This window comes from Lampetra fluviatilis, chromosome 31 (genome assembly GCF_964198595.1).
Source record: "Lampetra fluviatilis chromosome 31, kcLamFluv1.1, whole genome shotgun sequence".
NCBI lineage: Eukaryota > Metazoa > Chordata > Hyperoartia > Petromyzontiformes > Petromyzontidae > Lampetra > Lampetra fluviatilis.
In genome coordinates this window covers 3,284,897-3,299,211 of record NC_136305.1, presented here as the reverse complement: position 1 = coordinate 3,299,211, position 14,315 = coordinate 3,284,897, and the positions used below count along the sequence as shown (strand labels likewise).

Sequence of the window (14,315 nt, the reverse complement as noted above, 5' to 3'; positions counted from 1 at the left end):
AAAACAGGTGAGCTGTTAAAACACCAAACAGAAACCTCTTGCAAGGAATCATGTCTGCATTAACCACACGTACTTGTGGTGAACATGCGAAAAAAAACATGCTCTGGTTATGTGTATTGTCTTACAAACTGATTTGTCCACACCAGAGACAGCTTTCTTTAGACCCTAGTCTCAACACTACTGATTGCTGATGAGCACCCTCAAGAAATTCTAAATTTCTGTCCTGAGTTTACGAGGTCAAACAAACGCTGCCGGTCAACACAAATCTCCTGCGCAAACAGGCCGAAAGGCTAGAAGCCAGTTTACATTTTTACATGGAAATACAAAACTGGATGTCGATTTCTTCATAGCATGTGTTTTTACTCAAAACTAATAATTGGCTGAATACCTTGAAACAGGAAACCCCTTAAAATGGTCTTGAGTCAAAGCGAGACTCCACTGGGGCAAACATTTCCAATTAATATAAGTTGCCAGGTCATTACTCTGCAAATTTGGAGCGCGGTCACATGACCGAGCTAACCAGAGACAAATTAGAAGGGGCGTGTTACCACGTGGTACTAAATATGTCCATAACGTGGGGATACGTCTCCTCGTTAGTATTATTGCAGATTAAAGAGTGTGCATCGCCCGACATATCCACCCTTGTAGTTGGTTACAGCGTCGCACAGGACAACAAGCAAGCACAAAAACACATCGATATCAAAGGAAGAGAAAAACCTATATACTTAAAAATACGTTTTTGTTTGTAGCTATCTTATATTAAAGGCATATAAGAGAATATAAAATGATGCTGTGGAAGAAAAAACCCCATAAATAATTCAAGAAAACAGACTCCTGTCATCTTTGGGAGCCCAAGAAAAAGGTTGCATTCTGTCCAAACTTTAAATCATTTATGCGATTTCTTCCGGAGAAACTTTAGGAATGTTTTCACGCATGCGCTGATACCTGCACGTAAAACCTAGAGATTGAAAGTCGGGGATTTTATGGGATGAGAAGAAGGAAGCTGTTTGCTTTTGGCAATGAAGCTTCTCAAGGTAACAGCAACAGATTTGAGTGGGATAATGGAAGGATAACCTTTAGGGTTAAAGTGACTGTCAATGGCTGGGATCGGTTCAATGGTGAAAGATTAAATTGAACGATTAAATGATTCAAGATGAAGCTAAAGCTTCAGAATCATGTTGGTATATATATCAGCACTCATCGACAGAGCATCGTGGAAGGTACTACTGAAAAACCAAAGCACAATGTTGTTTAACTATTAAAAATATTATTTGTGCAAATGGCATGAATCAAATAACTTTGCGTAGGAAGGAAAGTGACGGTTTTTTTCCCTCACATACCACAACACCTGCACTGAATTCATTGTGGCTACTACGAAACATGACACTTTAACCCCAATGACACATCACCACGCAATCCCATAATGCACTGTACACGGCAATGTCAATTTAGTGCAGTCAGAGGGGCACAGTAGTGTCTCTTGGGAATGTGTTGAGTAAGGATATTTTTTCCGAAGATTACAATATGCCTCATGTTGCACCTATGATAGGGTTTTTGCATCATTTGCAGATTTGAATATTGCTGGCATTAGCCAAGCAGGTGGACGCCCCATAGTTGGGAAGTACTTGGCAGCAGTGCATACTCATGACTAAACTCCGCTGATGAGTCCTGATGAGGATGAAACCGGTCCACAGTTGTCTATCGCTGAATAAATAATAGCAGCAGGACACAGTTTACAAACGTTTGAGCAAATGCCAACAATTTCCAATAGCTTATCGCTTGCATATAAACCGGTCACACCTCGGTGACATCACGCGTTGAAAATGGCAGCGCAGTCCAACCTTGTGATTGTATTTATTCTAGATTTGAAGCTTTCGTGACTGCAATGATTCATATTCTCAGGTTTTTTCGGTAAAGTCACGTAGGTAAAAAAACATTAAAATTAATGAAAGTAAAATAAAACAAAACAAAATAAAATTCACGACGTTTCGGAGGCAACACAAGTCTCCGTCATCAGGTGGGACCGTCACAGCCGAATTAGCTGCATCAAGTGAAGCAATGATTCAAGATGTAATCCCTTATAAGCAAGTTGAAGGGAGGTGGAGAGGGGGGAGAGCTTATCAGGCTGTGGTAGCCAATGAATGGAAACGTATCGGGAGGGAGGAGGAGCGGTGATCAAAGACTGCACGCAGTGCTCAACACAATGAATGGAGACGTGTCGGGACGGAGGGCGAGCGGCGATCAAAGACTGCACGCAGTGCTCAACACAATGAATGGAGACGCGCCGGGACGGAGGGCGAGCGGTGATCAATTGTACTTTCCAAGCGCCTTCTCAGGAGCAGCTTCATTCTTGTATCAGATGGCCCCAAGATGCTCCCACACACGTTTGTCTCGACAAGAGCTTGTCCCTGGCATTTGGATTGCCAGATAAAAATCCAAGAATCTCCCTTTCCAATCAAGCAAATGGGGCAGCACTAATCTCTTCTATCGACCCAGAGCCAGCGGTGGAAATTCCACATTTCCACGGCAAAGGGCCAGTTTTTTCCCCGATCAAATGACCCCCACCCCCCCACATTGTTGACTTTCCACAAATCGGTGTGCACATTTCCCATCGCCTTCGGAGAGCCGATGGGAGCCTCACCTCCGGGCATGACGTTGCCGACGTCCTGCAGAGCGAGCGCGGACTGCGAGACGTCCGTCGCCGGGCGAATGACGCCGTAGCTCAGGCCGTAAAGCACAAGGGAGGAGTGGGCGGGCGGAGGGAACCCAGAGCCTCCCTCCGTCAAGGGCCTGTGGGCGAACAGCGCGGTTATCGACTGCACCCTAAGGAGAGAGAGAGTTCTGCCCAAGCGCGGCAGTTGCAGGGGGATCGGAGAGATCAAGCGATTGCAAGTGGAAAGTATCCGACGAAAAACTGGGTTGTCGTGAATGTGCGTTTGTTTGGTGGGGGGAAAAAATAGATTTCAATGGAAATTAAACACAAACCGTGTGCAAACGTGCACCTGTTGTGCATGCCATGGAATTTATTTTTACAGAAATGATCAGATCCTGAGCCAATGTGATAAGGCTACCTTTTGGATAGCCATCGAACAAAGATGGTCACTGCACCGCAGCACGCTTTCAGATGCGCTTCTGCGGGCATCTGGAACGCTCTTCCAATATTAGGAAGCCACTGGAGCTATGTACGTTTAAATCTAGAATGCAAATGTATTTTTTTAGAACTGCTTTTTCTGTTTAGTTTGCTGTCCTTCCCCTTGCAACTCTGATTAGCACAGTTAGCTACGTACGGTGCAAAAAGAGTTCAACATACATACAGACGTACTGTAGTGCAGCACTGTAGTGCAGTGTAAAGTGTTCGCGGTTAGAATGCCATCAAAAGACAATACACATAAATCACAAGTCCATCAATGCTCAAATAACCATTCTAGCCAACTTCATATATACATTATATATACATCTGCCACTCCACCATACCAGAGAACACGTTAAGTAGACATGCATTAAGCATCATAGCAGCCGAGTGAGTTTGTGGTTTCAAACAGGCATGTGTAATACACTTGCTTTTGCACATCATGGTCAAACGCCACACGCTGAGATTGTGAATAACAACAGCCCAGTGGCTCTGTTTTGAGAGAAGTAAAATCATGGAGGCAAACTGACAATACAACGCGAGTGGTGGTGTCGGTGAAGTGCAACATATCGGCACGAAAGTGACGATACACTCTCTCGAAAACAGGTCAATTAGAAACTTTCATAACTAAATGGGAGACCTGTCAAACGCTTCGTCTGTAACTATACATTCATGAACATCAATAATCGGTGACAGCCGTGGCTACAATTAAATAGTTCCGATATTTATGGCATGGAATGGGAGCAGTAGCACGGCTCACCGGCGCATGGATACAGTGAGGGCCTCGGGTGAGCAGGCACAGGGGCACACGGCCTCACGACGCAGGCCCCTGCCTTGGAACGTCTTCACGAAAGCCTCGCAAGTCGCCACGGACCCTGCAATGATAAACACACGGCGCGTGCGGACGCTGCAATGAGGTGATACGCACATAGCCTGATTCCATGAGGTATTCAGTCTCGCACGGTTGGCTACGCACGGCACGAAAGAAGATCAACATACAAACAAAACAGCGTGTACCACACTATTTGAATGTCTTGCTCAAAGATGTGAGGAAATATATAGCTATGATTAGAGTGCAGAACGTAAAGGCTACACCAATATGATATATTTAGGCCACTTTTACTATGTGTTCTGCATCAGACTCTCCATTTTTGCCAGTCTGTAACCTTTCTCAATGCCTTGCCTCAAAGAACTAACAAACGATACCAGATATGGGGGCACACTGTTAATTAAACATAAAAATCTAACATTTTTACCCATACAATACCAGCATGGTGAAGCATGGTCAAAAAATCCTGATTAACATTTGAATATGCATACCAACCATTGCCCCCTTCTGCGACAACTTGGCAGGACGCTAGTAAATTACTTTCCTAGCTAAACAAGTATAATAAGTATAACATAAAATCATGCTAAGTCAACCTAAAAGTGGCCTAGTAGTACAGATATAGACCCCACTTGCTATTGATGTCCATGGAACAGCCACCAAACACAAAAAGCCTAGATCATATAAACACTAATTGGCAGAAAACAGCTTGATATATAGAGGACTCCAAAGCTTGGGCAATTGTTTACTCATAGCATGGCTGCCTTCCAGTTTGTCTGTGGTTGCTCAGTGATTTGTGAGATGCAATGTGCATTGCCACAATATTAAACAAAACATTATTATAGAACAAGGCACAAACAATTACGCTACCGTTCCTGCAGACACATGCAAGAACAACAGTATATAAGTTTGTAAAGTTTTCCCCAATTAAAAGTGATTTTAGACTCATGGTACCTGTATCGAATAACGTGCATAACAATAAAGTATAAAACATTTTATTAAGTGCACTTTGTTCACAGAAACACCAAAGGCGAGTGGAAAAGTTTAATCAACTACAAGTGCCACATCCATAAAGATGAGACAAGAAGAATATATCCCTGCTTCAAAATAATGCATCGTGGAAAAGGGGTGAATAATATTATTATTTCCACGCACACCACGGCGACCTTTGGTCCACTCCTCCCCGACAATGGATCGAGAAAAAAAAAGGGACCGATGCTCAGGTGGCACCATGTGCATGCCTCCCTTACATGGGTACGCGCCGTCCGTCACCACCAGCATCCTCAGCGAGCCAAGGGCTAGGTCCTTCTGCTCCTTGAAGGCCATGAGAGCCCAGGTCATGTCCCGAGACTTGACGCACGCCAACTTTGCTGCAGACGCAAAGACAAAGAAACAAAGATCACCCGTACAGCCTTAACAATCATTTCCACTGGTAGACTGCAGTAGGCCGGGAGGTGGCATGTGATTAGTAGCCACAGCCATAGCGAGAGATATAGAGGATGCAGTGTGCCGAGTGCCAACATTTGTTTTCCGGGTCACTGATCCAGACAGATAGTGGTTGAAATTAGGCCCAAAGTAAATCGCCTCCGTTTTTTTGAAACACTTATTAAGCTAGCTTGGGGAGGCCTTCGTGCACAATTGAACAGATCATGGTTGATGCTGATGATGGTGATGATGATCACGAAATTTATGGTTGAGTCACGTGGCGCCATGGTCAGAGCAAGCGGCTCTCAGTCGTTAAGTTATGGAGTTCAAATCCCAGTTGGGTGAACCAACCATCTTAATGGAGTCAATGAAGGGAGTACGGGTTTGCAGGAAGTCAACAGTGTTTGTCCGATGGAGATATTGGCCCTCAGTGTGGGAATGTTGAATTCTCCACTCTTGGCTCAGGGTCTTACTGGAGATGAGCGCTACCCCCAAATGTTTGCTTGAGCAGCAAGGCGCTTGACTTTCAACGACAAATGAAGTCGGTAGAAGAGTATCCACAGCTCAAGCTTCCAAGCCACTGCCAACACGGACGAAGAAATCTCTCGGCGGTAAATAGCACAGAGCGAGTGGAGGTGAACTAACCCTTGAAGGCGTGGATCTTCTGTATCCAGGACAGGGGGTTGGCTTTCATGAGCGTGTAGGGCACGCACACGATGTGCATCATGTTCATCACGCCCTGCGTGGAGGGTGCGGAGGAGGCGGAGGAGGCAGAGGACAACAAACATTCATCAAAAACTGTGCACTGCTCTGGCAGCAACAACAAAAGGGGGCTTCTCTGTGGATTGACGCTAAGCTGTAGGAGCCAAAAGCCACGTCTGTAAAACGGGTTCTACGTGCGCCGAAGAGCCACCCCTGCCAGGTTATTTAAAAAATGTTCTCAACTCTGTGGTCTGTATGCCGCCTTACCTCGCACGAACAACGCAACTGCCGTTCAATGAAACTCACTCCAAACACCATGGGATTCAGAAATTTGCGCAGCAATTATAGTTGAGGTTGGCATGAAGGTTAGGATTATGGCTGGAATGAGGGTTAGAGGTTACAGCTTTGGATTACTGCCAGGCAAATATTTACAGTAAGGCCACATTGCTCAAAACAAGGACAGGTAATACCCACTATCCCAACATGATTTATTTTACATATGTAGGTATTTATGTACGTTGAACTGCTTTCGCACCGTACGTAACCAACCGTGCTAATCGGAGGTGCCAATCAGAGGTACAGCGCCCAAACAGTGGCAAAGAAGGAGTGATGGGCAAAGACGTTGACAACGAACGAGCGCTTCACACAAAGTGAGAGAAGCTGCAGCCCAACGCCCAACACTGTTATCGGGCACCACACGGGCACATAAGGCCACCGTCTGGACATTCCGTCCGAACGAGCGAGCCTCAGTGCGAGCAACGAAACAGGACAAGCCCACACGTGCCGCGACCGCGAGCCTTACCGTGAGGATGCCGTGCCACAACCCGGCCTCCCGCTTGAAGTCCAACACATTGACAAGAGTTTCTCCTGCACGGGGCGAAACACGAGAAGGGGGGGGGGGACCACACTTTACACCGCACCAGCCTGCCCCCCGATGGCACACGAGCCTGGCCACGTGCCAACCAAGATACAGGGGGGAAAAGGGTGACAAAGCTGTGCGCAGACAAGCGGCAGGTTAAGCAGTTCCACTTCAAGACTGATACAGGAGGAATTCTTTAGAAATTTGGCTATCGCCTGATGAAGCTGGTTGTAATCACTAGCGAAACGCCGTACTCGAATTATAAATGTTGTGCATTTACTCTCCAACACACCGGTGTGCTGAACTAGTAACTAATTGGCACGTTTTGTTTACGCAAAAAACCTTTCCAATTGGCTGTGTTGGGTGGTGGCGGGTTGAAAAACACATTTATGTTGATGCGATCTACCCCAAAAAAACCTCTATTATGGAGTTCCACTTTGATAAAAAATTGGGAGCTGGCTCTGGGCTTTGAGCGCACCCTGGTTAGTGCATTGCAAATAATCATGGGCGCCGGGATGACGGTGGTCCTTATTGTATTCATGAGGCATGTATCTCGTTGAACCGTTGAGTAGTAATTGTCTTGATGAGTGGTTGTTAACTGTTATCCTGGACTGAGAGATAATTGAAGCAGATTTGCAGAACAGAATTTCGCAAATATTTCAAGAGGGGGCATAAATATCGTAATACATGACTATCATGAAAGCCGAGTCACAATGCTAGCTGTGGCTTTCCGCGATAAGCTGATGAAAATTATAAATGACATTGACAAAGAGCCTCCATATAGCCTACACAAACTGTAGGAACAAGTGTAAACACCTATGACTGCCTGGCACAGTGCACGACGGGGTGATGTGTGGCCAATACCACAGCCGGCCCCCTTTGTCTCCCCACGACACAAGATACCGAATCAGCCTAGGTGAAGGCTCAGAACCAGTTTGGATAATCGCCACTGTTATCATTCATGACCAGGAATCGAACACGGGCATCCGAGTTCGCAGCGCAGCTTGCCAACCACAAACATCACAGCTCCACCCGAACATAAATCACACAAACACACGCGGGGGCACGCAGGCGTTCATGTAGGTGCGGACGTGGTTGGAGGGTGGGGTCCTACCCTCGGTGTATCCGCACGCCTGCGTCAGGCCGTGGCAGTGCGCCAGCATTGCCACCCGGCTCACAGCGACGCCCATCACGCTGCCGTCCTTGCTTGTCTTGTACTGCGGAAGCATTCGTGAGCGTTACTCGAGGCACCGTACGCCCAGCCGCCACGTTGTCTCCCCCACCACGTATTTATTTTTGGCCAGGTTTAAAAGATTACCTGAGAATTACTCACTGTGGAATATACATAAGGATCACTGCAAACCCCCCCCCCACTCTCCAAAAAAAAGTGAGCAGGACACTCCTGAAAATGCATCATGAGAAAAATATTAATTATAATAATTATAACCACTGGAGGATTTCTATGGAGCGCTCTCTCACAGAGATCCATCCGTCAGCAGTGGGGTGAGCAAATTATTGCAGGGCTGCGCCATTACCGTCTAATATTCCATGAAGAAGGCTTCATACTGGCATATATACTTAGCAATTTTCACACCATGTGAGTAAAAAGAGACACAATCAACACCAGCTGAAACCAAAAGCAATTCGATAAATAATCTACAAACGTAAATGCTACCTTACGGCGTGTAGTTTTAGCTCGAGCCTTAAACGTTAACTGCGATGTTACTTTGGACTACTGTGAAAGGCCTTGACCTAAAAACAAACAATAACCGAGAGACCAGCTCAAAGTATGTACTGTAGTTTAATGGTACACGTTGCCAAACGCCCCCTAATGGGCCCTGGGGATCATATGGCCATTCCTTGACCGCGCTAGCGTCAGTCTTTATCTGTTATGCGAACTTAAGTCATGCAGTAAAAATTGTATTTGCCTCTTCGTTACACGTTAATTTTAAATTTAATCCATAACTCATAATTTTTACGCGTAACGCACCCGGAACGCAGATTATCTGGAGAGCTGGCCATAACATTTACCAATGGTTAAGGGGGAAATGACTATCCAAATTAAATTTAATCACAATCCAGTAGGAGTTCAGCCCGATAAAATTGTCAGTAACTCGTTTACCAAATAAGATGATTGCAAGTGTAAATCCGACCGTTCAAAACCTCCATTTCCACAAGCAACTCTGCCAACCACTAGAATTGCAGGCAAGAGACTGTAAATTAAATTAAACTTGCTCACAGCAACTGTCTTGTTAATATATAAAAGTGCCATTGGTTTTGTATATGACCAGGCATTGAGAACCCAGGTGGTTTGTATTTATGTACGTTCAACTTCTTTCGAACCATACGTAGCCAACCGTGCTAATCGCAGGTTCGGGGGAACGAAAACAAACTAAACACAAAAAGCAGTTCTCAAGAAATACGTTTTCCATCTATATTTAAAATGTGCATTGCTCCAGTGGCTTCCTAATATCGGAAGAGCATTCCAGACGGCCGCAAGAGCGCATCTGAAAGCACACGATGCAATGACCATTTACGTTCGATGGCTCGCCAAAAGCCGCTGCGAGGATGACAGCAGTTCACGTGATGTTGCAGCATAGTGTAATAGCAGCACACTTACTAGCATTTTACTACACTCCAAAGACTCTCTCGGCACTCACAATTGCAATACAACAGATACACCTTGAGATATGGCTGTAGGTAATTGCAAAAAAACTCTAATTGGCCTCTTGTGCATTTCTCCATTACAGTGCTGACTCCATCCCCCTGTTCAAATTATTCCTCACATTGCACCAATTACCTCTCACACCACATCCCCACACTCTTTCCACCGTCTTCCTTGTCACTAATTTCATTACTTCTCCTCCCAATGTGCGCCCCCCCCCCCCCCACTTTTGTACAACTGCCTGAGATGCATTCACATTTAAACGCCGTTCTGAGCCAACGCAGAAGTAGCTGCATTGCATTTTAACCCTTTCCCATTCCGAGAAGTCTGCAAGTTGCAGGGTTGGTGCCGTTCATCGCTGAATCTCGGAACGCGCAAGTGGCGAGCGTTAATTTTATTTAGAGAAAGAAATAGTGCCATTATTTTTAAAGATGTTGTTGTACTCACCACAGACAACTGTAGCGACACGACCGCACTCTACGATAGCTGGGGCCAGACTGTGCCGCAAGCCCCTCCCTCCGCATTGGTCTTGTGGAAGCCTCGGTACCGATAAGGTTATTTTATTGTTTCTTCCGGTTCCGTTCCGGAGAAAAACTGATGACTTACACGTAAATTGCAAAACAAAATAAAATGAGAAAGCAGCTAATTTGACAGCCATTAAGACAATAACGCAACAACGCAAAGAGGTGACGCAGAGAGACTGCAGCCGATCGACCGCCGTCCTCCGTGAGGACATGTGCACCTCGATGTAGGCAACGTCGTCATTGGCGTCGCGCATCTGGGGCATCCAGTCCTTGGACGGCTTGGAGAGATTCTTGGAATCGGTCACGAACCAGTGCAGCTTGGGCCAGCCTGACAAGGGGAGAGGGGGAGAACGAGCGGGCAGAAAAAGCGCGACCGCAATGAGTGGGAGAGCCGCGAACGACAAAAACAATTCCATTTTACTTATAGCAACGTCTCTGGACGCTTTACGAAAACGAAGACAACTACATGAGGGTAGAAGAGGGGTCAGGGGCAGGCCAACATTGGGAGAGAGGAGAGACAGCAACACCGTGGAACAGCCTCAGACGATGAAACCGAGCCACCAGGGCCAATGGGTCCCAGGGACATCCAGGACAGCAAGGCAACACCAGCAAAAGTCCACAATTTTGATCAGTGGGGGGGCTGGGGGGGCCTTCAATGTGCGAGTAATTTTCTAGTGGTTGACTGCTATACACATCAGTGGCCAGGTGACACATCATGACCGTTTACGGGGTCAGCTCCCAAACGAGCTTCCTCATGGTGAGTTCATTGCGCGACGGGGGGGGGGGGGGGTACAAGCAATGGCACTGACCTTTGAACTGGAAAATGTCACCAGCAGGAGTTTTGGGAAGCCCCTTGTGGCACAGCTCGCTGGTCAGAGCCACGGTCACGCCGCAGGTGCCCAGCAGAAACCCGATCTGTTGGCAGCCCGTGTCCTGGCGGAATTGAAATGCGGGCAATTATCAAGGGTTACCAGCTCACCAAAGCCTTCCCGGAGCGTTAAAGAGTGTGCCAAAAGCCTCTACATCATAAATGAAACATGTGTATTCGCCAGGAGCGTGACAGCATCAGAGAGGGAGTGGAGCTCAGATGTTGTGTGCCAAGTTTCAGCGAGACAGGAATGTCAATGATGTTGTTCAGCAGGAGATCATGGATGAGAAAGTGACTTTGTAGCGATTGAGCGGACGTTTAGCAGGGTGAAACGAGCAGGCTGGTGAGTCTGCGGACTCTACAATCACTGCTCTCTAAACATGGCTGAGCAAACAAAAAATAGGCGTCATTTATTGACGAACACAAACGTAAAATTACAATGGTTTGTAGGATGATGACCTAAATAGATCCTGAGCAATGTGTACGTCAGAGAGCTCTGACACGGCCAATCGGTCAGGTGTTTTCCGCCAAGTGGTCGCGTGTTTGCCGCTTGTTGCCAAGGTTGATGCTTCGAGCCCATTGGCACGAAGCTGTGGGGCTCGAAGCATGAAACTTGGGGGCACCGCGGTGGCGAGATGTTAACGACCCCGCCTGGTATACAGGAGGTTGTGGGTTCGATCCCGACCCTGACCCCTGTATATGTAGAGTTTGGGTGCCTCTCTCCCCGTGGAGGTGTTTTTTTCTCCGGTCCACCGGTTTTTCCCTCCACATTTAGAAACATGCTTTTAAGAGTATTTGGCTGCTATCAATTTCCACATGATAAGCCACTTCCTAGAGACATCATTTTCGGCCAAGTCGCTATATAGCTCAGTGGGTCTTACCTGGTAAAATATTTATAGCAAATAGTAATTAAAATAACTGCCATGATAAAAACTGTGGGTGTATTCACATTCAATAATCCCCATCCACTAAATTGCAGTTGTTGAAGATCCTGTGACATTATTTTAAAGAGAGGAGGCCACGCATGCTGGCATCACAGTCCATCTTTGACAATTAACAAATAAATACATAATTGAAGATATTTTAATTGAGTAAAAAGAATGCAGCAATATCGCCCCCTACCAGAGTTGGTGACAGCTTTGCATTTTTCCCCGCACCTCCGATTGGGACGGTTGGCTACGTATGGGTGAGGAAGAAAGCTCAATATACAGACACACAATGGCCTCAATGTTAATCGTAAAGAAAGCTCTACCTTGTTTGTGAGCGGCACTTCAATGGGCACGGGCACCAGGCCGCCCAGGAGGCAGCCGTAGAACGCCAGCGTGAAGGCGATGGGGTCGCTGTTGGGATAAACGAGCGCAACCTGCACAGACACACAAAGACAAAGACTAAGATCCCCCGTATATAGCCTGAACAGACTGTTGGGGCAAGTGCTGTTAACGATTAGCACCTATGAAGGCTGACATCACTCCGCCCGACCGCCTTTGTCTCTACAGTGGTGATGTTTACATACCACACCAGGTACTCATTTGAGGCTGAGTCGACCTACGGGATGCCCAAGACCGGTTCAGATCATTGTCACTGGTGTTGGCCATGAGCAGGAATCGAACTCGGGTCACCGGGTACGGAGCTAACCGCTACACGACCGCTCCCCACACACACACGTTAGGTTTCGTTTCACTTATAAAAAATAAGTTTTGTTCGTTCAATAAAGTTATGGATAGTGACGTGTTATGTCTTTCCACAAAATGTATCGTACTCATGAGCAACGTGAGTATTTATACGCACCTCGTATAAACGCATTTTGAATGTTGCCTTTCAACAAATTGCCTTTCACCAAATTGCCCATTAATGTACCGATCTGTTCATATTTCAGAAGCTGAACAGCTTTGGCAATGACAGTGCCTGGATGGAAAAATACCATTCATGATGCTCTTTAACAGGTGAAATAGGTTGCTGTGGAGGACATGTTGTGGGCAGCAGGGGGGCACAGTCCGGTTTGTGACTGGTGCGACATCTCACACCGTGCAACATCTCGTGAACGACTGCCCCCAATCGGATCATTCAACGGCGATCTGAAGCACACATCAGCGACATAAATTTGTAATCTGTTGCAATCCCCAAAAATGCCATACGGAAGAAGAGATATCCATGCTTCCCACCTTCAACAACCAGCACTGACCACCATGGTAAATTAAGGCCAAATAGCACTGACGACACAGCATTGGAAGGCACTTATCCGGTAGCAGCATAACAAAAGGCTGATGGCACAGGTACGGAGTATGATCGTTATAATCAGCTCCTCGTGCTGTATTCTGTCCAATCACAGGCAGGTTAAAATTGGGAGGCGGCTGTAAACACAATGCATGAATCACAGCACAAGATACCAGTGGTAGTCACTAAAGAGAAAGAAAAAAACCCGACTGGATAACGGCCATGCTACTCAACTTTGCACACAGTTAAATGTGGAGTGGTGTCAACCCCGCTTCACATTGGATACAAGCGGAGAGCTTGAAGAAAAATTGAGGATTACTTCGAATGTCACACTCACTTCACAGAAATAACATCTCCAGTCTTTCTCCTCTCCTGGTGGCCGGCAGCTAGATTGTTTTGCAGAAAGCCAAACCTGAATATCGAGCATCGTGAACCACTTAACAACCGCTTTGGGCGTGGCGTCGTTGAAACGCTCGAGGGAGGAGGATGTGGCAACCTTCCCATGATCCCTCACGTTGAAGCATTACGATATAGCATACCCAACTAATACCGTCGCCTTGGTCACTGTGACTCAGCGACACCGTCGATCCCTCAGTTACGTGTAAATAAGATAAACCATCTCCAGTAAAGGGCTGTTCAAGCGTCTCACCCTGTCACCGGGCTTCAGGAGCTGATCTTGTTTGGTGCCCAGCTTGTTCAAAAGCGTGAAGGCCATTTTACGACTTTTGCTGAACAGTTTTCCTGTAAACAAAGCAACAACAACAGAAACATACCGAGTACACAATCACATTTCTATGGCTTAGAAAAAAATTGCAGAACTTGTGCGTACCCACTACGATCGTGCCAATTCGCACGCATGACTCCCCAATAGCAGTGTGCAAGTTTATACGACGGAGACCATGCGGAAGGTGGGGGATTAAGCAACAAATGTTGACGAATTCTCGCATGTGGTAATAGCCGAACAGAGTAAGAAGATGAACTTTACACGAGTTTGGTTCTTATCGTGCCATCTTTATGAGAGTTATCGTATCCCCTGCCCCATTACAGACAGAGATAGTATATAAACGAATTTCGACGCTCGTTGGAAAGCTTTGAAGAGCAT

The 14,315-nt window shown here is 46.4% G+C and overlaps 1 protein-coding gene across 1 annotated transcript in view; it reads right to left on the bottom strand.

Moving 5' to 3' along the window:
- LOC144943457 (disco-interacting protein 2 homolog C-like) overlaps positions 1 to 14,315 on the bottom strand; it is a 96,693-nt gene that overhangs the window by 39,302 nt on the left and 43,076 nt on the right. Inside the window, exons 9-18 of the mRNA XM_078870893.1 lie at positions 13,863 to 13,954; positions 12,252 to 12,362; positions 10,941 to 11,064; positions 10,350 to 10,459; positions 8,057 to 8,159; positions 6,886 to 6,950; positions 6,027 to 6,120; positions 5,207 to 5,326; positions 3,891 to 4,005; positions 2,642 to 2,790 (exon numbers count right to left, since the gene is read on the bottom strand). Coding sequence (XP_078727019.1) covers positions 2,642 to 2,790; positions 3,891 to 4,005; positions 5,207 to 5,326; positions 6,027 to 6,120; positions 6,886 to 6,950; positions 8,057 to 8,159; positions 10,350 to 10,459; positions 10,941 to 11,064; positions 12,252 to 12,362; positions 13,863 to 13,954 — 1,083 coding nt within the window. The remainder of the gene's footprint in view (positions 1 to 2,641; positions 2,791 to 3,890; positions 4,006 to 5,206; positions 5,327 to 6,026; positions 6,121 to 6,885; positions 6,951 to 8,056; positions 8,160 to 10,349; positions 10,460 to 10,940; positions 11,065 to 12,251; positions 12,363 to 13,862; positions 13,955 to 14,315) is intronic.